At 55.0% G+C, this 20,115-nt stretch overlaps 1 protein-coding gene across 1 annotated transcript in view; it reads right to left on the bottom strand.

The window, feature by feature from the left end:
- The window catches only part of SNTG2 (syntrophin gamma 2), a 121,957-nt gene that overhangs the window by 53,963 nt on the left and 47,879 nt on the right, over positions 1-20,115 (bottom strand). The window contains 5 exon segments of the mRNA XM_032497939.1: positions 5,051-5,111; positions 9,626-9,644; positions 10,815-10,914; positions 16,867-16,908; positions 17,006-17,049. Coding sequence (XP_032353830.1) covers positions 5,051-5,111; positions 9,626-9,644; positions 10,815-10,914; positions 16,867-16,908; positions 17,006-17,049 — 266 coding nt within the window.

The following is a 20,115-nucleotide window of genomic DNA, read 5'->3' as shown; positions in this document are numbered from 1 at the left end:
AAGTAGTTTAAGAAGACGTGCCGCTTTGCACAAACGAGGTTTGCATGTTCTACAAAGCATCCTATCTGTCAGCTTTTAACCAAGTGTGTTTCTCACTAAAATAATTTTTGCCTGTTTTGCCTCCAAAGAGCAGCTCTCGAAGGCTTGATTACCCATCAAATGCTAACCATGACTGAGGGAGAAGCTTCATTCTACCCTCTTCCTGCAGCTAAACGAGGACATGCGTCTCAGGAGCAAAGCAGCAGAGCTGGGCCCCATGGTTTTAGCCACAAAAATGTGTCAGTGATTTTTCTATTTGAACTTAATATATTTTTAGTGGAAAAGTTTAGTTTGTTATTTTAATGAAATTAATCCATTAATTTTCTGAAGACAGCTAAGTACCTAAATGACTGAAGTTGTATAAATTTTTTATTATTACAGCAGTTAAATAATTTAAAAGCAAATGAACCGATCTGACAACATACCATTGTTATATTCTTCAAATTGAAATCATTGTTACGATGATAAGATTGAAAATATCTTATAACATGAATGATGGAAAAAACAGGGCTTGATCTTAAACTCTGGGTGGTTGTGAATCAGGCCTGTTTGGAAGCCAGGTGAAGTCTTCACAGCCATCAGGCTCGATTTAAGATGCAGGTGAACGAAACACTGAAGCACAGGGCGAGAAGAAGACAGAGGGTGCAAATACTATCTTTAGAGAAACATGGTATTATTGAACAGGACGGGGGGCTCCCAAGGTGGAACGGCACTCTGAGAGACTGGACCCACAGAGTGCGGCACCGACGCCAGCAGAGGTGAGTCACTTCCTGTGTCAGGACTGTTGGGATCAGACCTGGTTCCCGAGAAAAAGACGGCACAAAAAATTGTCGAAGAGAAAAACTACTTCACATTACAAGAGAAAAACCAGCATTTTGTGACGACAGTAATGGAGGAAAACAGGCCCATTTCAGACACAGACACTGAGCGGCTCCGCCAGGAGTGAGCGGGGTCCAGGACCAGGTCACCAGGCTCAGATTCCGACGCAGGTGCGCACTGGCTGTGCCCTGCTGTGCGAGCAGGCATGGCCCTGTCCCCTTGCTCAGTGAACTAAATTCCTGTGCCTCGGAGTTTACCCTCCTCCAGACAAAGAAGGTGACCGTGACGGACGTATAGCATCGGAGGGGTTCCTGTAAAATGACTGCCGTGGCAACTGGGGCTCTTGTAACGAATTCTATTACGAAATGCAGCTACACACTTAAGGAGAAAGGTGCAGTCACCCATGCCCTTTCCTTCCATGGATCATCATTCCAGCGCCTGGCGTGTAGGATTTACTTTTCCGTGCCTTTGTAAATGATCGTGTTTCTCGGCACAGACGCTTTTGAAAATTAGTATCATGCCAGTACGTTCCAGTCATTAAACAACCTTACTAAAACCCATTTTAAAACACTGGAAAATCTCATCCCTTGAATCGCTCACCGTGTAACTCATTACTTCCCTGCTCCCGAGAAGCTGGGTGGACTCACTCCTCCTCAAGCACATATCGAATGTCCTGTCGTTCATTCCTGATGTGGAATTGCTATGTCGAAGGCGAAAGGACCCAGAACAGTCTCAGCGCCTGCGGCCGGACGCCCTCCCGAAACACGGCCGCCCTGCGCTGGACGGCCCGGCCGCCCCTCCAGGAGGACGGCACTGGGGACCACCGCCCAGCGCCCTCCGCGGAGCCTCCCGGTCAGGGTCTCTCGTCACCTCTGCGCTGCCGTGTCCCCGAGCCGTAGACCCCGCTGACCGGCTGGGGCTTGGATGCCTCCCGGGAGACCGGCCTCTGTCTCCCCAGCCCCGGTGGTCTGTAACAGGCTTACTGTTTCTACGTAACTATGTGACTGTTTTCTAAATTCCTTAGCAGTAAGGTAGCTATGCACTGTCTTCTGCCAAGTAAGCCTTCTTCAGTCTAAGGTGATTCTAAGTGATTTATTTAAATTTCTGGCAGCTTTTTCCCTTCTAGCTGCTGTATGAAAGTTTCTGTTACGTTTGAAACACACAGTCAGCGTGACACACACACTCCTATGCACACGTATCTACAGCTCGCTTGTGAAGCAGAAACTACCTGCAGCCCGTGATCTCCCGGGGGACTCACGACTCAGAACACTCCTGATGCCCCCGGCTCCATGGGCCCCGCCTCCCCCACAGCAGCACCCTGAATTCTGCAGCAGATGCAGGGTCCATGCAACACAGATGACAAAATGCAGGGGCCTCTTGAAGCAGCAGAACACAGAGTGAGTATGCAGCCAGACACTGCGACCGGCTGCCAAACCCACCCCAGCAGGCCCGCCCTCGGCTGGAACACAAAACACCACCGCACGTGGCCCCAGGTGCAGTGCTGGGGAACCACCGACGCTGCAGAAACGGGCGGCCAGTGAGGACGCGTCGCTGCCCCAGCCCCCGCGGAGCTGAGGGACCTGCGCTCCTGAGTCCTTCCCCATCTTCTCCTCCTGACCAACACTTTAAGCCGTTTCCAGGCTTGTGCCTCACAGAACATTCTTGGGCACGTCCCCCAGGGCACAGGCAAGTGGAGCTCTGGTCTGCCCCGGAGGGCACTTCCAGCGGTTACCCGGCACGCCAGGCTGTTTCCAAGGGGTCACACCTGCAGGGGGACCGTCAGTCAGTCCCCCTGCGGGTGGCCTTCCTTCCAGGCTCCGCCACAGGGGACGGACGTCGTCGTGATGTGTGCGTTTCTTCTACAATCGTGAACCTGAGAATCTCTTCGTATGGTCGTTACTCTTGTTTCCTTTTATGGAAATGCCTAATGGTACTTTTGTACATATTTTTATTGTGCTGCCTTTTATTTCAAATGGCAACTGTTCTTCTATTCTGAACAATAATTAATTATAGTAAACAGTTAAGACAAGTGTTGAGCTGCCTTTTCACATTATTACAGTGTTTAACGAACAGAATTCTTTAATGTAGTCAAATTCAGCTTTTTTAAAAGACGGACATTTCCCCCTTATTCTGAGGCCACAAAAGTATTCTAATTTACTTTCTAGGTGTTTTACAGATTTGGCTTCATACATGAGCCTTTGATCCACCCGAGACGGGTGTGCAGTTCAGGCGTCCATCTGGGTAACGTTCACAGTTTTGAACAATCCGCCTTCTCCCCCGGCGATCTCCAAAGCGCCCTCTGTGACACTCAGTTTTCTGCACGCACTAAGGCCCGTTTACAGTCCCTCCACTGCATCCATCTTTCCTTGATGCTCACACAGTCTTACTTGCCATATCTCCACCGTAAATACTGCTCTAGGGGGACAAAACCCCCAACTTCCTCAATACTACCTTGACTCGCCTGGCTCCCTGGTCCTTCAGAAACGTGGTGAATTTTCTTGTTCATGTCCACAAAGTGTCCTGGTGTAACATGCACCGACACTGCTTGGGACACACACACATTTGGGAACCAGATCCTAAAGCCACAGACGCTACCAGGAAGAAATGGACACACCTGGCTATACTGAAAGTAACCTCTATTTATCAGGAGTTGGTGTAAATACAGTGGAAACACCAGCTGTGAACTGTGAGCAGAGAGCTGAGACCCAGAATCCATGAGGCGTTAGTTCCCAGCGTACATGGGGAACCCCAGTGAGTCAGGCAGGAAAAGACAGACAGGTAGGGGTGGAGGGGCCCCGGTGACGCCCCGCCCTCCCCAGGGAGGGGAAGGCAAAGCGAGCATCAGCAGGACCGGCCAACATGCCTCCTCAGTGACAGCCCGGGGGAAGCCTGCTTCACACCCGCCTGCTCAGAAACCCGAGCCCACAGCACAGCCTGGAGAAGCCAGGTCACCTGGAGCCCCCTCCCCCTGCCTCTGGGAAGGCAGCCGGGACGCCACAGTGAAGAGACGCTGTCATTACTCTGGAAACCAGGCCCTGGCATCACAGGTCGGGGTCTGCAGCCGAGCAGGTTCACGGCAGCTCCGGGCTCAGGGACAGCAGGTCGGGAAAAAAGCAAGGAACACAGGCCGAGTGCCTGGTGATAAGCGAGGATCGGCAAATGACCCGTAGCACAGTCACACGATCACACACCACGGCCCGAGCAAACACGCGCACGTGGCCAGGCGCGCGCACGACAGCGGCCGTGGGGCTGTGGGTGACGGCGGGTGCAGGCGCGAGTCCCCGCCGGCCAGGCCAGAACGGCATTTCCCACGGCTCAAACAACACGGAAGGGGGTACTGTTAGGGACCTATACATACGGATGAAGCATTGTTTTATCAAGGGGGTGACGAACTCAAGATCCAGGATGCAGTTTATTTTGGGCAGGCCGGAAAATGGGACGCGGGAGTGACACAAAAGCCGTGACAATATTCTAGCTACCTGTTTGCGTTATGAGTCCGTGGTTGTCCGTTTTATTATTTGCTTCATAACTCACACAGACCTGATGTCAAGAACTACTGCAAAGGGTAAAACTGAAAGACAGCGGCCTTTGTGCCAACACGAGGCGCCCTCTCTGGCCCTGCCTGCAGGTGAGGTAGCTGGCTGTCCGCCGGTCGAGTGGGTACAATTTCCCACAAAACATCTGTCCAGCTGTTTACGGGATTCTAACCCGTATCCGCCAACCGCCCAGTGGACGATGAGGTCCCACCCAGCAGGGATGGGGTCAGGCCAGGTCTCCCTGGGGGGGCACCAGCCTGGGGTCCTCTGCGGCCCCCCACCCCCGTTTTTGCTCAGCTCCGTTTTTCTCGGGAAGGTGAAGATTTGGAGCCCGATGGGAACTCACTGCAAACACACAGCCTCACACTTCCTAGGTAGTTTCTGTTAATTCTGGAATAAACTGCTTTCTCGAGAGTCTGGTGGAAGCCTGCTGAACAGAACCCCTGCAGTCAGGCTTCCCAGGAGAAGCAGAACCGGGACTCAGAGCAAGGACCCCGGCCTGCTCACGAGACACCACGACGCACGAGCATAAAGTGCCCTGCGAGGGAGGCCCAGGCGGCCCCGGTGGGAATCACGCCCACGGAGGTGCATCCTGGACCCTGTCTCTGGAAGAGGGGGGACTCGGTTAAGTCAAAGGTCAGGAGGGGCGCGCTTACCGTGGGGCCGGAGTTTCCGTTCAGATGCAAACCGCTGTCAAAGAGGGGCCAGGAGGTCCCACTGCCACCGGTGTTGGGGTTGCTGGGTGGTCCCGGGGCCCTGCAAGCAGAACAGAGATGTCGCTGCAGACGGTGCTCCAGCACGAGTCCCAGCCGTTACTGGCGCCTTCAGTCCCACCAAGCGTGTCCCCAGAGAAGCCGGGTCCCTCGCCGAGCAGCGGGGGCGTGGTGCTGGCTGTGCGGCCACGCTGGCCCCTCCTGCCCCGTCTGCATCCTGCGGGGGGAGGGCGCCGGCCTCTCACGGCCCCACCAGCCTGTCACCGGCCCCCGGGGTTCCCGTATCTACACTCTCCACCTCAAAAAGGTGGCTCAGTTTCTCAAAGTTATTCCTGAGCTTCTGATTTTAATTTCAGTGCTATTTATTTGTCTGACATTTTCTGGGTATCTTTGCGCTACAAGTTGCTTTAGTGAAAAATGTAAAGACAAATCCGGAAAGTTTTAAAAGAGGAAGCAGCTAGAGACTCAGCAGGGGGCCGAGGTCGGGCCTGGCTCCTGCTTCCCGGGGTGAACTGGGGATCCAAGTCCAGTGTCCCGTCTCAGGCAAGTCAGGACCGGTCCTGAGCTCGGTCCCCATTTTGGGAAATAGAGGGACAGGAAAGGGACCTCGGTCCTGTTTCCCCACAGCCCCCACCGCCGGGGAGCGGACACCTGCCGACCTGGGGGCCCAGGTGAGGTGGGACAGGTGCTGGCAGGGCACCTCCCCCATCCAGAGACCAGCCTTCCAGAAGCCGCAGGGGCGGCAGCGCCCCCAGCTCCTGTCAGCTCTGACCCCCGCCCGGGACGCCTTGCTGGGCGCTGGACGGGCACTGGGGCCGCGGGCAGTGAGGAGGCCCCCGAGCAGGGGGCACATCTCCTGAACTCTCCGCAGCAGCGAGACCGACCCGAGGCCAGGACGCGGTGTCCCTGCAGTCAGGTGCTCAGCCACGGCCCTTCCAACCCACTCGGCAATTCCAGAGAGAAGCCACAGGCCCTGCGTGTCCTGTCACCAGGACGGGCAACGGGCGGGTCCTGGTGGACGTCAGGGCCGGGCTGTCCGGCCAGAGCTGGCAGCGGCCTGGCACACGCGCCCTGGTTTCTTTCGGCTTGAACATTTTCAAAGCCAACATTAGCCTTCAAAAGCCTATTTCTAGGGGGACACATCACGTCAGGCAGGGGTACCAGAGCAGCAGGTGAAGCTGAATCTGACCTGGAAATCGGGTTCATTTGATCAAAATCGACACTGCATTAAAAGTCCAGATTTCTCACTTTCTTGGAAAATGACAGAAATGTGACTCTTCTGGGGTAGAGTTCCCAAGTGGCAGTAAGTGTCGGGGTGGAGTGGGGCTGCCCGCTCCACAGGGACCCCACCTGCCACCCACCTGGGTCTGCGGGCACCAGCGTCCCCCGCAGCGGGGCAGGGCGGCCCCATCACTCAGGCGGCGGCGCCCGCATCCCCGTCGCTCACGAGGACAGAGCCGAGAGCCAGCGCGTGTGGCCGTGTTTGCCGCTGGGACGCAGGGCCCCGGGGTGGAAGGTGTTCACTGTGTCACCAGTGCGCGGATGAGGACGTACTGTGACTTCCGGCTTCTCCTCGAGAAGCGCGGACCGTTTACAGGATCACGTGCACAGCGCCCGACACAGCCCGGGAAGCAGCGGACCTCCTCCTGGACTCGAGCAGCAGGAGTGGAGCCAGCGAACCGCCCCGAGAAATCACGGTAAATCGCAGGTCTCCATGCTGATGGCCGGCGCCAGCCTCGGAGTGGAGCTCCCAGAAGGGAGGCTGGGCTCCTTTACGACCTCACGGCCCCACCGAATGCTTCCTGGCCAGAATCGGGTGCAGGGCAGCTCCCAGAGACGCAGGTTCCCGTCCGCTGGCTCCAGGCGAGGCAGCACACCGGTGTCCTGGCCCCACGAAGGCCGGGCCGTGGGAATCAGACGCTGCTGGATGTGATGGCGAAGGAGACCCTGACAGACGCCCGAGCAAAATGTGCGGCCTGTTTGTCAGCGGATGACCTGCGTGCTCAGAGAGGGGAAGGACACTGAGGGTGGCCCAGCAGCAGGGCCTGTTCCCAGGCCTAACGACCGTGCTGGGCTGCCCGCAGCACACGCGGGGGCCTCCTGACCCAAACTCCTGCAGGAGTGAGGCCATGAGCTTGGCCGACCCAGACCAAAGAATCTGTGCACCTGTGGCGGCTGCTGCCTAGTCTGTGTCCTGGGACCGGAACCAGGCCAACAACATCACGCACAAAGTCCTGCTGCTCGACCAAGGATTCTCTTGCAGGCGGGGCGGCGGTGGGGCGGGGTGGGGGGGTCCGCAGCCCAGCCCTCACCACAGACCCTCCTCTGCACCGGGGCCCCGGTGGCCCCATCAAGTCTGCGGGCCAGGCGCCTGCAGGCAGAGCACCACGCGGTCGGGCTCCGAGAAGGCTTGGAAAAGTGAGGACCATCCACCTTTGCTTAAACCGTAGCTCCCGACCACATCCGGCGACCAGGCCTTCTTCCTGTTTCCCTCGACCCTGTAACCAGCTTCCAAGGCACGGACTGGCCGTGGACCTTGAGTCTGTTTCGTCCACCCCTCTGCCCGCTTCTTCCTGTGGCTTCTGTCTGCAGTGCTTCCCCGACACCACAGGGGTCATTCCCCAGGAGCTCATCAGTGACTGGGAGCAAACCTAAACGTCCCTGACTTTCTTCTTTCTTTCTCCAAGTGCTGTCACTGGGGGAGCCTGGGACTAGCAGTGCTGGATAAGTGCTGAGTGAAGGACCCGATGAGTGGGTGGGTGGGTGGGTGGATTTTAATTTGATGTCATCTGTAAGCTCTAGGTTTCTGTTAATTCACTCCTGATAAATGAGTAACTTTTCATCTATATCCCCAAAGAGAAATTTGAACAGCTGTAATATTTTTCTGCTTACCTCTAATTAAACCTATTATTTTAAAATGATCAATGCCAATAATTACTAATAATAAAATTAGTTGGTGTCAGTATGATCCAGCAATCCCACTCCTGGGCATATATCCAGAGGAAACTCTAATTTGAAAAGACACCTGCACCCCAATGTTCGTAGCAGCACCATTTACAGTAGCCAAGACGTGGAAACAGCCTAATTGTCCATCAACAGATGACTGGATAAAGAAGCTGTGGTATAGTCATACAATGGAATACTACTCAGCCATAAAAAATGATAAAATAATGCCATTTGCAACATGGATGGGCCTGGAGATCATCATTCTAAGAGAAATAAGCTGGAAAGAGAAAGAAAACCACCATATGATATCACTTATATGGGAATCCAAAAATATGACACAAATAAACTCATTTATAAAACAGAAACAGACTCACAGTCATAGAAAACAAACTTATGGTTACCGGGGGGAAGGATGGAGGGATAAATTGGGAGTTTGGGATTAGCAGATACTAACTGCTAGATATAAAACAGATAAACAACAAGGTCCTACTGTAGAGCACAGGAAACTATATTCAATACCTTGTAATGACCTATAATGAAAAAAATATGAAAAGGAATATATACGCATATATATGCACACATAACTGAATCACTATGCTGTACATCAGAAACTCACACAACATTGTAAACTGACTGCACTTCAATTTAAAAAAAGTTGGTTTCAAAAAACAACAGTATTAGAAAAGTCACAACACAAACGTTTAATCAGCAAACATGGAAACAGCTAAGCTGAGAAAGGAGCTGCTTCTGTGGACCCGACGCTGGCCTCGTGTACAGTGGGGCCGGGCGTGTGGTGTGCAGCTGCGGGGAGCAGGGGGGCAGGCAGAGCCCGGGCAGCGACTTGCACAGCTCAGCTCCACTCCCCGGTGTGTGGCCAGGAGCCGGGGAAATGCGTCCAGGTCCCCCTGGAGCAAGCCCTCACACTGGCTCCACCACGGCAGCCCCGAGGTGGACAGGAGCCGCGGAGCGTGGTCTCTCTGTCCAGTGCTGGCACAGGCTACGGCATGGACGAACCTCCAGCGAACAGAGCCAGAGCAAAGGCCACACACCGCGTGACCCCACTTAGGTGACACATCCAGAACATGGGACAGAAGGTGATTCCACGCTTGGGGGAGCTGCCAAGAGGTACAGAGAGTCTTTCGGGCGATGGAGACACCGGGAGTTGGACAGTGTGCTGGCTGCACAGTACGGTGAAGGAGTGTGCGCTGGACACTGGAGAGTCTGGTGTCATGTGAGTGGTGTCTGAAAACAGACTAAGAGCTTGAACTGATGCAAAAAAATAAAAGACGGCACTGACTGTGTCCTGAGGGGACGCCTTCCCGGCCGCACTGCGAAAGGAGCGCTGATGTCTAAGCACAGAGGCTCGCGGAGGGCCCTGCACGCCCGCCCCCAGCTGCTCGATGCTGGAACCCAGCGCCACCCACCTCCACGAGCCACATCCCTGGGCGCCAAGGGGAGGCCCGGTGAGGGCTGTCGGTGGGCCTTGATGTCCTCCTGGAAGCATCCCTGTGAAAGCCGGCGAACCCTCGAGCTGTGTGTCTTCTCTGTTCCTCTTTGAACATGTGGCCTGACGTCGAGTGTTTCCCGCTTTCTGCTGCTCTGGGAGGGCCTGCCTTTCCACGAGCACCTCCGTGTCCGCCTTCCTGGCCGGCCCAGCACCCCCGGTGCCCGCGCCCGCTCCCCCTCTGTCTCTCCATCTGTCTCAGCTGCTCCCACTGCGGACGGGCTGGTCGTTTTCGAAGGTGGCACGTGTGGTGGCTCTTCCTGACGTATTTTCACAGCAGGGGATGAGCACCCAGTCTTCTCAGGAGACGCCGGCTGCGGTCCGACGGGGACAAAGTGGTGTCCCTGGAACTGATTTGCTCGGTTACTCAGGAAGATGGATGGACAGACGGGGCGGGGGGTTCAGTGGCCCTTTTCGTCCTTGTGGACACCAAGGTAAGATGGGGTTCCAGCCACTGCAGAGGCCCCGGGGCAGCAGGGGCAGAGAGGCACTGACAACAGGAAACCCAACAGAAAAAGAGGAAAATACACAGTGAGGAGGTCAGCTTGGGTTAGGGAGCTACTCCCTCACGTGACAGAAAGACCCGAAGAAAGAAGGGAAAACCGTCGCGGTGAGGAGGGGCTGTGGGGGGGCTCCCAGGTCAGGGTCCTGTCTCCGCCGCAGGCTGGACTGCGCTGAGCCCCGAGCAGAGGCAGCTCCTGGGCCCCTAACCCAGGGAGTGACGGGCACTTTCTAAGTCCTGTAAAAACACACGGCTGAACAGAGCAAGTCACAATGACTATTCTGACGAAAACACTTCACAGGTTTGCAGTGTGCCACCTCCGCCCGGGACCACGTGCATGGACAGGGAGAACACAAAGGCTGCAGGAGAGCGCGGGAGGCTCGTCACGGTGCAGGCTCACTGTGGTTTTCCCTTTCACAGGGTAAGCTTCTTGTGTCAGCACGGACACTCTAAATACAAACTGTTTCTCGGCGTGTGCACGTGTGTGCGCACATTCGTGTGTGCACAGGCCAGTAGAGTCGCAGCGAGGTGACCTGAAGGAGGCTCCCCGTGAACCGCCTGGCACAGGCAGCCTGGTGATGCACTTCTGAGAACCTGCGGATGAAGGGCTGGGATGTCGTAGAACCCGGAACACTGAGGTGCTACCCGCGTCCTCCTCTCTGGGTACGAGCTCAGGAGATGGTTTACACGCCCACCAGGGCGATCGCATGCAGATGGACACCGTGCGAGGAGGAAGCCCTGCGGTGCCCGTGGACGCCCCTCCTTACCTAATGGGAGCTTCAGAAATGATGGCGCTTCCCTGAGATACTCAACAGTGATGGTCACTTCGTCTCCAGAATTCCTCAAAAGATGCACCTGCCAACATGACAAAACACAGCCGCTTTACCATCACAAAGGGACCAGCGCAGAAATGGAAAAGCCCCTGCTCCCCTGGCCTGTCTCTCAAGAACTCAGCGCTCAGGGCGGGAAGCCTGTTAGCCTCACCTGGAGTAACAACACAGCGGCTGTGTCTCCGGCCACGGCCACTGCGCCCCCCTGCACAAACACACACACCTGTGCACGTCGCGCACCGCACCCGGCACGCGTCCTCGGGCTGCAGAGTCACCGCAGGGTGGACGCAGCCCTCACGCCAGGTGCGGTGACTGGAGTCGTGTCCTGGTCCCCCAGACGCCCTTCTGCCTCCTCAGCCCCCGGAGCGAGGGGCGGGCCGGCCGGCAGTGAGCGCGTGCGGAGCCGGTGCGAGCCTGTGCGTCCGTGTGTGAGCTCTGTGAGTGCGTGTGAGCGTGCCTGTCCCCCACAAAATCCACATTCTCTCAAGAACACGGGGCACCCACAACAGTTGCTCAGGCACAAAGAGAGCCAGGAGCAAGCAGGGTGCAGGCGCTGGAGAGCTCGTCCTCTAAGCAAAGTGACAACGGCTCGTCAGACAGGCCCTGGTCTGAGCGGCGAGGTCTCAAGTTTCTGGCCATTAGGTACTTGGTCAGCCGCAGGTTCTGTAGACATCCCTCACTAAGCTGAGGAGAGTCCCCGCCCCTCGTAGTTCACTGGGACCTGCGGTCACGGGTGGGTGCTGGATTTGCCAGATGACCTTTCTGCACCTGCTGGCATGATCGCGTGGCTTCTCTTCTCTGGCCTGTTGATGCGACGGTTCCGTTACTGACTCTCCAGGGCTCAGCCAGCCCGGCATGTTTGGGACGAGTCCCACTTGGTCATGATGTGCAATTCTTTTCATACATGGTTGGATTTGATTTGCTAGCATTTTGTTGAAGATTTTTCCATCTGTGTTCATGAGGGATAGTAGTGCCTTCCTTAAGCGTCTGGCAGAATCACCAGTGACCCACCTGGAGCCGGCGCTTTCTGTTTCGGAAGGTTATGGATCATTGATTCAATTTAGTAACAGATACAAGCCTATTCAAACGATGTCTCTTCTTGTAGGTGGTGCGGCAAATTGTGTATTTCCAGGGGTCAGCCCATGTCACCCAGCTAATCAAATCTGTGGGCACAGAGCTCACAGCATTCCTTCATCACCCTTTTAACATCCACGGGATCTGCAGCGATGTCCCCCTCCTCATGTCCGACATCAGCAAACTGTGTCTTCTCACGGCTTTTCCAGCTAGTCTGGCTAGAATTTGTCGAATTTATTGATCTTTTAAAATAGCGAACTGCTGATTTCACTGATTTTCTCTACTGATTTATTTTCAATTTCTTTGGTTTCTGCTCTAATTTTTGTCACCTCTGTCCTGCTCACTCTGGACTTCATGGCTCGCTTTTTCTAACTTCCTTCTGAGGGCCACTGTGACTGCAGCCTGCAAAGTCTGAGAAGCTGCGTTTGCATTTTCATTTAGTTCAAAATATTTTTAAAATTTCTTTCGACGTTTCCTCCACCCCATGTGGTGGTCAGAGCCTCCAAGTGTCAGGGGCTCTCCAGCCCCCTCTCCACTACTGATCTCTAGTTGAATTCTGTTACGGCTGGACAGCAGATACTGCATGACTTCTGTTTTTTTAAATTGGCTAAGATGCGGTTTACGGCCCAGAAAGTGGTCCATCTTGGTAAGCGCCCATGTGAGCTCGGGAAGAATGCGAGTTCCCTGTTGCTGGATGAGTTCATCTGTAGGTACCCATCGTGGCCAGCTGACCACGGCTTGGCTGAGTTCAACTGTGTCCTCACTGGTTTTCCTGCCTGCTGGATCTTTCCCTGCCTGATCAACTGTCCCTTTATCTTTGTGCTGAGTGTCTGTCATCCACTCAGCAGTCCTTCATTTCCCTTCTCAAAGCTCCTTTGTGTGAAAGGGAAGCCAAGCACTCTGCTTCCCCAGATACTTTGCTGAGAGAAACTCACGTAAGGTCTGGAAGCTGCAAGAGGAGAAGTCCCTGGTCCCTGGGTTGGAGGAGCAGCTGCTGGGCAGACAGGCCCTCCTGGGCTGCCCGGCGCTCCCGTGCGCTCCGTCTCATCCACGGCGGACAGCAGGCGCGCTCCTGCTTCGTGAAGACTGCAGCGGGTTCCTGGCCTGTTTCCGATACCCACCCACGTTGGTTCTCAGTGCTCAGACGGCAGATCCCTGCACTTTGCTCTCCCAGGGATTCCGACGTGCTGTGAACCACTCTATCCCCAGTCAAACTGTTACAGGCAACAATTCCTGCCACTGTGCCTGCCTTCCTGCTGGGATCCTGCTGGGCAGTGTCTCGAGGTGGGGACAGGGAAGGAGGCTGCTGCAGCTGCACTGGGGAGCCTGGAGACAGAAAACCCCACAGCTCAGGGGTTAACGTTTCCGGCTGGAACCCGGGGTCGAGAACCAGAGCTTCATGGTCCGCCTGAAATGGTTCCTCATTTCTTGTAACTACACAGGTGAGGCTTCTGAAGTCCCAGCTGGGAGGCTGGCAGAGCAGGTGACACGTGGCTGAGCCCTGAACCTGCAGCTCGTGTTGCAGCCAGGACGCTGACCGGAAAGAGCGGGGTGGGGAGCAGACGTCAATGTCCCTGTCCCTCTCCATCCCGTCTTCCTCTTCCCCTCAGTGGGCACTTTCCTCCCCCGAGGGTCCTGGAACCACCTTCCTGAGCAACAGCCTGGAGGGAAAATGCTGACTTCGGAGACCCAGCCCCTCTGCTTCCCAGTAACTCCCAGCCCGTAACGGGTCTCAGGTCTTGGCGTGAAGTCTGACTTCAGCAGAGGTGTTCCATGCATGTCAGGACAACCGCAATATTCTACCCAACTGTACCGGCCGGCACGTGAGCGTCGGGTGTGTGCTGAGAGAGTGAGACCTGCTGGACCGAGCCAATGGACTAGGGGTTCTAGATTCAGTTTCTTAGTTTAAGCAAGTAAGTCAAATAGCTTCCACTGTCTGTTGATTGAAATCAGGACACAACATGGCCAAATTAAACGAGGTTGAGATACCAGAACTTCCCAGAGACACTGTTGAAGAAGTAATTCAAAGGGCTGCAGAGACGGACTGCCCTGCTCACCCACCCCCTTGCTAGAGCCACGTCCACTCCTCCAGGGAGGGTCCAGGGGACACTCTCTTCGCCAAAGGACTGAGAACAGTCTAGGTGAGGAAAGCTCTGGCTTCCTGTGAAGGCTCTGCTGTGTTGTTCTCCTGCTGACGAGGGACGGATGGGCGATGCCTCCACCAAAACTGGTCTCCTGACTCAGAAAGACACAACGGGGTCCTGGGGGCAGAGCCCCGGGGACGGCACTCAGCCACCACAGCCGGTGGTTCGGTTCCCCTGATGGGCAGGAGGGCTGAAGGTCTGGCCGTGGCTCATTGATCCTGGAGCCCCTGGGCCTGAAATAGATGAGGAACGTATCACGGTTGTAACCGATCCGTGCAGGCGCTAAGTCTCACGATCAGGGAAGCAGAGCCCTGACCGGCCATCACGATGCAGAGCCACCAGGTCTCCATCAGCGCTGAGAGCCGAGTGGGTTCGCAGTCTCCCTGTCCCCTGAATGAAGGAGAGTCTAAGTCCATTTGAGGAAAGATTGTCAAACACTTTCACTGCAAATCCCAGCCCCTGTAAGAGGCTGTGTGACACCAGTGACGCGCAGTGTGAGAGACGCGGAATCCGCGTCCGTGCTGATCCCTGGACACCCAGCACCCGCCACCGTCTGGCGGTCAGAACTCAGGTCCTAATGCGGCCAGGCGACCAGGGCCTTTCGTGCTGGACCCATCTCACTTCTGTCCCTAACACACCCTGTGGTTATCTTCCCCTTTTCTGCAGAGACCAGGTCCTAATGGAAGAGCTGAGCATGTGAACAAGAGCTGGACTCCCCCCCGCCCCCCACCCAGCACCACCACACCAACAAACCTCCGCCAACCTCACCCACGACCCTACCAGGAGTTTAGCTCCCTGTTCCTGTGACTTGGAACCTGCTAATTTCAAGGCCTGGGAATCAGGGAGAAGTGGTGCTGAACCAGAGCCACCTGCTGAAGCGCCTGTGGGGTGTGTCAGGTGGTTCTGACGTGCTTTGGGGCGGAGAGCCACCTCTCCAAACAACTTCCCGTCTCGTGAAGGAGAAAACGTTCTGGTCGGTTATCTATCCACCCACACTTCTGCCATCCGTCAGTCCCCTGCCTGCCCGCCTGCCTGCCCACCACCTTCCATCTGTCCGATCTGTCCCCTCAGCCTGTTTCTCTGGTAGCACTAGGGCCCCTGCAACCAGATGGAAAGGCTGACGGTCTTCTGCAGTTCCTGCTCTGTCATAGAAGCAGAGACTGAGGGAATGGTGACCTTTCACCTGCAGGAGAGAAGATGAGAGGAGGGGGACCTGGAGCAGGCTGGGCACCATCAGGAGGAAGAGGGGTCCTGTCAGCCCCTAGACCCGAGAGCAGAGGCAGAGCAGCCAGAGGGCCAGCTCCTTCTGCAGCAACAACAGGGCTTCCACTGTCATTTCTGAAATACAAGTCTCACCTGATTAGACCAGGCCCACCCCTGAGGTCCGAGGTCATACATGACGGGACGCCTGCTTCGGCATTAAGCAGAAGGAAGCTGCACACATTACTGGCTCCAATTTTCTTTTTTTTAGGTGAGTACTTTTCCCTTTCCTTGGGCTCGCGGGGCGTTAGTGAGGTGTGCACTGTCTCTTTTAATTACTATGTATTTTCTCACCTTAAGAAAGCAAACTTCAGCAGAAATTGGAAAACAACAAAAATGTTCAGTTTAGGAAGTGAAGAGGTGAGAGCGGGTCACCTACCCAAAGGTAACCGAGACCACAAGTCGCTTGACACCAAGAAATACACCATCTCTTTTCCCTGCCTGGCAGGCGCGAAGTTCGTCTTTCCCTCAGTAATGAGTCACTAACACACTGTGTGCTGGTTTGATGGAAAGTCCGTGTCCCGCAGACCAGATATGTTTGGTGTCTGGGCTGCCCGCCCTCACTTGGAAGTGATGTTGGCTCAGTGGAAAATAAACAGTGATGAAGGGCGCACAACTGACCGCACGCAGAGCTGTCCCTCCCCGGGGACGCTGGCACACTGACATCCTGCTGGGCTTCACTGCACCAGGCAGAACAGGCCACCTTGTGAGGGACCCTCACCACCCGCCCTGCGGGGTCCCGGGCTCCCCCCCTACTTCGGCCCGTCCCCCGTCCCCCAGCCTCCCCACGCTCCAGGGCCCGCTCTGGCCGGCCTTCTTCTCTCCCCATCTCGCTCTCCAAGGTCCGGCTCAATCACCATCCACATCGATGCTGCCCCCACCAAGGGAACACGCGTCCCTGTCCCCGCGACCCCAGTCCCGTGCATCGGGGCACGTGGCCGTACACGTGGATTCACTGCAGGGCTTCCTGTGCCTGATTAAGGCTTCGGCATGGATGTTCCCTGCACCCTTCCCGGCAGTGTGGACCTGACCCGTCCACAGGAGGAATGCCGGGCGGAGGCCCTGTGACGCCCGTCCCTGGGCCAGCACTGAGGCTAAGTGCTGGAGACGTCCTCCCAGACGGACAGACGGATGTGCACACAGGGCCCAAGGAGCCGCGCGGGGGCCCCTCACCGGCTCCACTCAGGCCGCCCGGGGCCCCACCCCCTAAATTTCAGCTCTTCCGTCTTTAAAACAGAAGCCACCAAACCCACCCTCTACAGTGTCTGCGAAGACCTGTCGCCTGTGGATGTGACAGCCCAAGGGCACACGACCCAGAGGGCACTGCACAAAGGCCTCTTGGAAACATGACTTTTACGTCTAAGCTTTTTCCTCCCAGTTCTAAAACTCCGTGCCTGCGAACACACTCAGTGAAATACACGTTTAAAGAAAAAATAATCAGAGTAAGAAAAGCTAATAAAAAGAAAAAAATAATAACATCTAAAGTCTAATACACTCACCACTTCTTTGTGGGTTGCATTTTCCACATGAATGCCATTAACCTGAAAAGATGACGAATTAAGAATTTTGAGGAAAAGAACTGAATTAGTGTAAAGCTAAAGTGGGACACAGCTAAGCACTGGGGTTTAAAACACTGACCTGCAGAACTGGCGTCCCCACGAACAGCATGCCCGTCTGCTCAGCTGCGGGTGCAGAAGTGGCAGCAGCGTCAAGAGAGGCTCGGAGACACCGCGTGTCAGGGCAGTGGCCTCAGCTTAGCGTCTGCAGCAACCGGCATTCTGTGTACGTGTGTGTGCACGCATGTCACGTGGGCGAGTCTGAGTGTATGTGCGTGTGTGTGCACTGCGCCGTGTGAGTCCGTGTGCACACGTGTGCATGTGGGTGAGTCCATGTGCATGTGCAGATGTGTGGTGTGTGAGAATGGGAGCACATGTGTGTCTGTGAGTGTGCGTGGGCATGGGTGTGTGTACCTGGGTGTGGAAATGCCAACAGCACAGCAGGCACCCCTGAAGCGAACCAGACAGCTAGACAAGCATGTTAAGAGGGCGACTTTCCAAGCACAGAAGCCTGGTTGGGGAGGAGCGTGGACACCGCTCCCTCCAGACGAAGGGCGTCGTCACACGTGCAGAGTCGGACGCAGCTTCACTAAGTCCACACAGACAGCAAAACACAAACCCCAGAAGCCCCTCAGGATTCCCCTCTTCTCGGGAACAAATCTACACAGACCGCTTTGACTAACGAGTGGGCCCGGAATATTAAAGGGAAAAGGAAAGAAACACTTGGTGTGGTCAAGTCCGAGTGTGCTCTCTCCAGCATCATTTCCCCTTAACTTTCCACTCTCCTAGGCAGAGGCAGAGCGACAACTGCTTTCAACGACTGATCAAACCCGCACCAAATGTAAAGCTCTTGTAGTGTAAACCGTGACACTTCCTGCTTGTAATGCAAGGGCCTGGCCTCACCTCAGCCCAGGAGGAGCGGCCTCACCCCAGACAAACAGCGGGGCCCCCACCGAGGCCCCTGCGCTGTGGACGGCTTGGCTGAGCTCAGGGACTGACTGGGCTGCCTGCTTCTTCCCTCCTCGAGCTTTAACTTCCTGCTCTTACGTTTAAATCACAATACAGAGTGACCCCTGGAAACCCCCAGGGAAGCAGGACCCTGGGCCCCTGCGCTCTCTGCCCACGACCTCGACCTGGCTGTGGACCCAGGTGTGCTGTGCGGTTTCCAGGTCCTGCCAGGAACGAACCTTCCTGTTTTCAAAGCTCCCTCCTGGTTATTGCTGACGGCGTCCTGCAAACACAACAGGGCCACAAGGGCTGACCTGGTCCCCACATGGGCTGGAGCCAGGCTGAGACCCGCACGAAGCTCTTTTACAGATCTCTCACCCTCACCTGGATTTCCTCTAATTTATAAGCCTTTGGTTAAATAAGAGAAGCCAAGTAATAAGCTATTCCTTTCACACTGTAACTTTCTTTAAATTCCATGCAAGTATGTGATGGCAATTGTTAATACTAGTTCTAGTCATTAACTAGTATTAAATTTTGTTGCAAATAAAATAGTCTTTATATTATTGACTGTGATGGTATGATTTTAGGTAACTAAGAAAGTTCTCGTTGACACTACAACTTCGCCCAGAAAGCCTGCCTCACCCATTAAGGGAGACCTGCGCCCCGTCTGGCCCCACGGGAGGCCTTCCAGAATCCCCCCCTCTGTCTCTGTCTCCGTCTCCGTCTCTCTGTCTCCATCTCTCCTCCTCTCTCTCATCTCTGTCATTAAATAAAAGTTAATTAAAAAGACTATCCAATTAAATCTTTGAAATGCTTTCCATTTGATGGGCTTTTAGTCCTAAAGAAACAAAAAAGTGGTGAAATGGATAATAAGATAAAACCATGGAAGTTTAAGTTTAATTTAAAATTTTAATTAACGTTCCTGAATAAAATAAACTCTTTGGTCAGAATATACTAGGCTTGTGGGTTTTGGCCGAAAAGCAATTCTAGTTTATTTCTGTGGTTATCCTGTCGTTATGCTGGGATGTAAAATGGAAAAACAGCATAATGTAGTTTAATCCATATAAATATTCAAAGGTGCAGACTAGCTACAATGGGCTAATATTTTCTATTTCTGTTACACTTGCCTTCTCAAGGCAAATTAATTGCTATTACCCATATTTGAGGTGATGTAAATTTAATCACTGTTGGCAATACAATGGTTTTGTAACAAATAATTTGCTCTTTTTGCAACTTTAGTCTTTGTAAAATTCAGATACAAATACTGATGAACAAAAACCTTTGGGTAATAGTGTAAAAGGGTAATATTTCTTAAAAGTCTTCCCGTTAGAGCACTGAACTTCATTATCTGGACTAACAATGACTAAAACTAGCCTTTCCTGCGCGTCAGGCCCTCCTCACGGTCCACTTTGCGCTCTGACTCTGGAACCACTCGCCCACCCGTGTGGGGCACGGCTGTCCCCAGGTGGGCGGGTCCCCTGTGGGGACGCGGGCCTGTGGTTTGACAGGAGAGCCACACAGAACTAAGTTCAAAGACTGTGGACAGAGGCAAGGAATGCGCATTCTTAGTGTGAACCCCACACCCGCACGAAGATGGGCACTGACTCCAACGAAACCCCACCACAGCCTTCCTGGAAAGGCACAAAGTCCCGTTGCCAGTGGCGGTCGTGGCGGCCTTCTGCTGTGGACGGCACGGCTGGTGACCGGCACTGGGAACAAGGGTGAGACGCCCTGTGGGACAAGCACCCCTGTCTGTGGGGCAGGTGGGTGGGCAGGTGCACGCAGCGTCTCACAGGAGCAGAGGATGCAGGCGGCAGGACACACTCCTGAGAACGGCCTCGCCCAGGACCCAGTGCTTGTGGGGCCAGCTGGGCTCCAAGCCCACAGCACAGCACATGGCCCCCCTCGAGTGGTCGTGAGACGGCTCGTCTGGGGCAGCACCTACCCCACCAGGTGCTGGCATGCTCCCTGTGGTGCCATTAACTGCTCCACCTTCCCTCTTCTGGCTGGTCAGCAGTGGGTTCTGGGCGTCCCTGGCATCCTCCAGGGACGAGTGAGGACCCCTGAGCACCAGCACGGCCTGGATGGGCAGAGGCTGCTGGTCAGAGCCCAGCCCAGGCCCGAGCTCCGGAGCAGATGGTCTCAGAAAGGGAAAGCGAGACCAGAGATGGCCAGGAGACTGTGGAGGAGTGGGAGGAGAGGCGGGCTCCGTCCTGAGACTTGCTGTGCCGAGCTTCCTGTGGT

The sequence above is a fragment of the Camelus ferus genome, chromosome 15 (genome assembly GCF_009834535.1).
Source record: "Camelus ferus isolate YT-003-E chromosome 15, BCGSAC_Cfer_1.0, whole genome shotgun sequence".
In the NCBI taxonomy this organism is placed as follows: domain Eukaryota; kingdom Metazoa; phylum Chordata; class Mammalia; order Artiodactyla; family Camelidae; genus Camelus; species Camelus ferus.
Note: the sequence above shows the minus strand (reverse complement) of the source record. Positions and strands in the feature narration are given on the sequence as shown.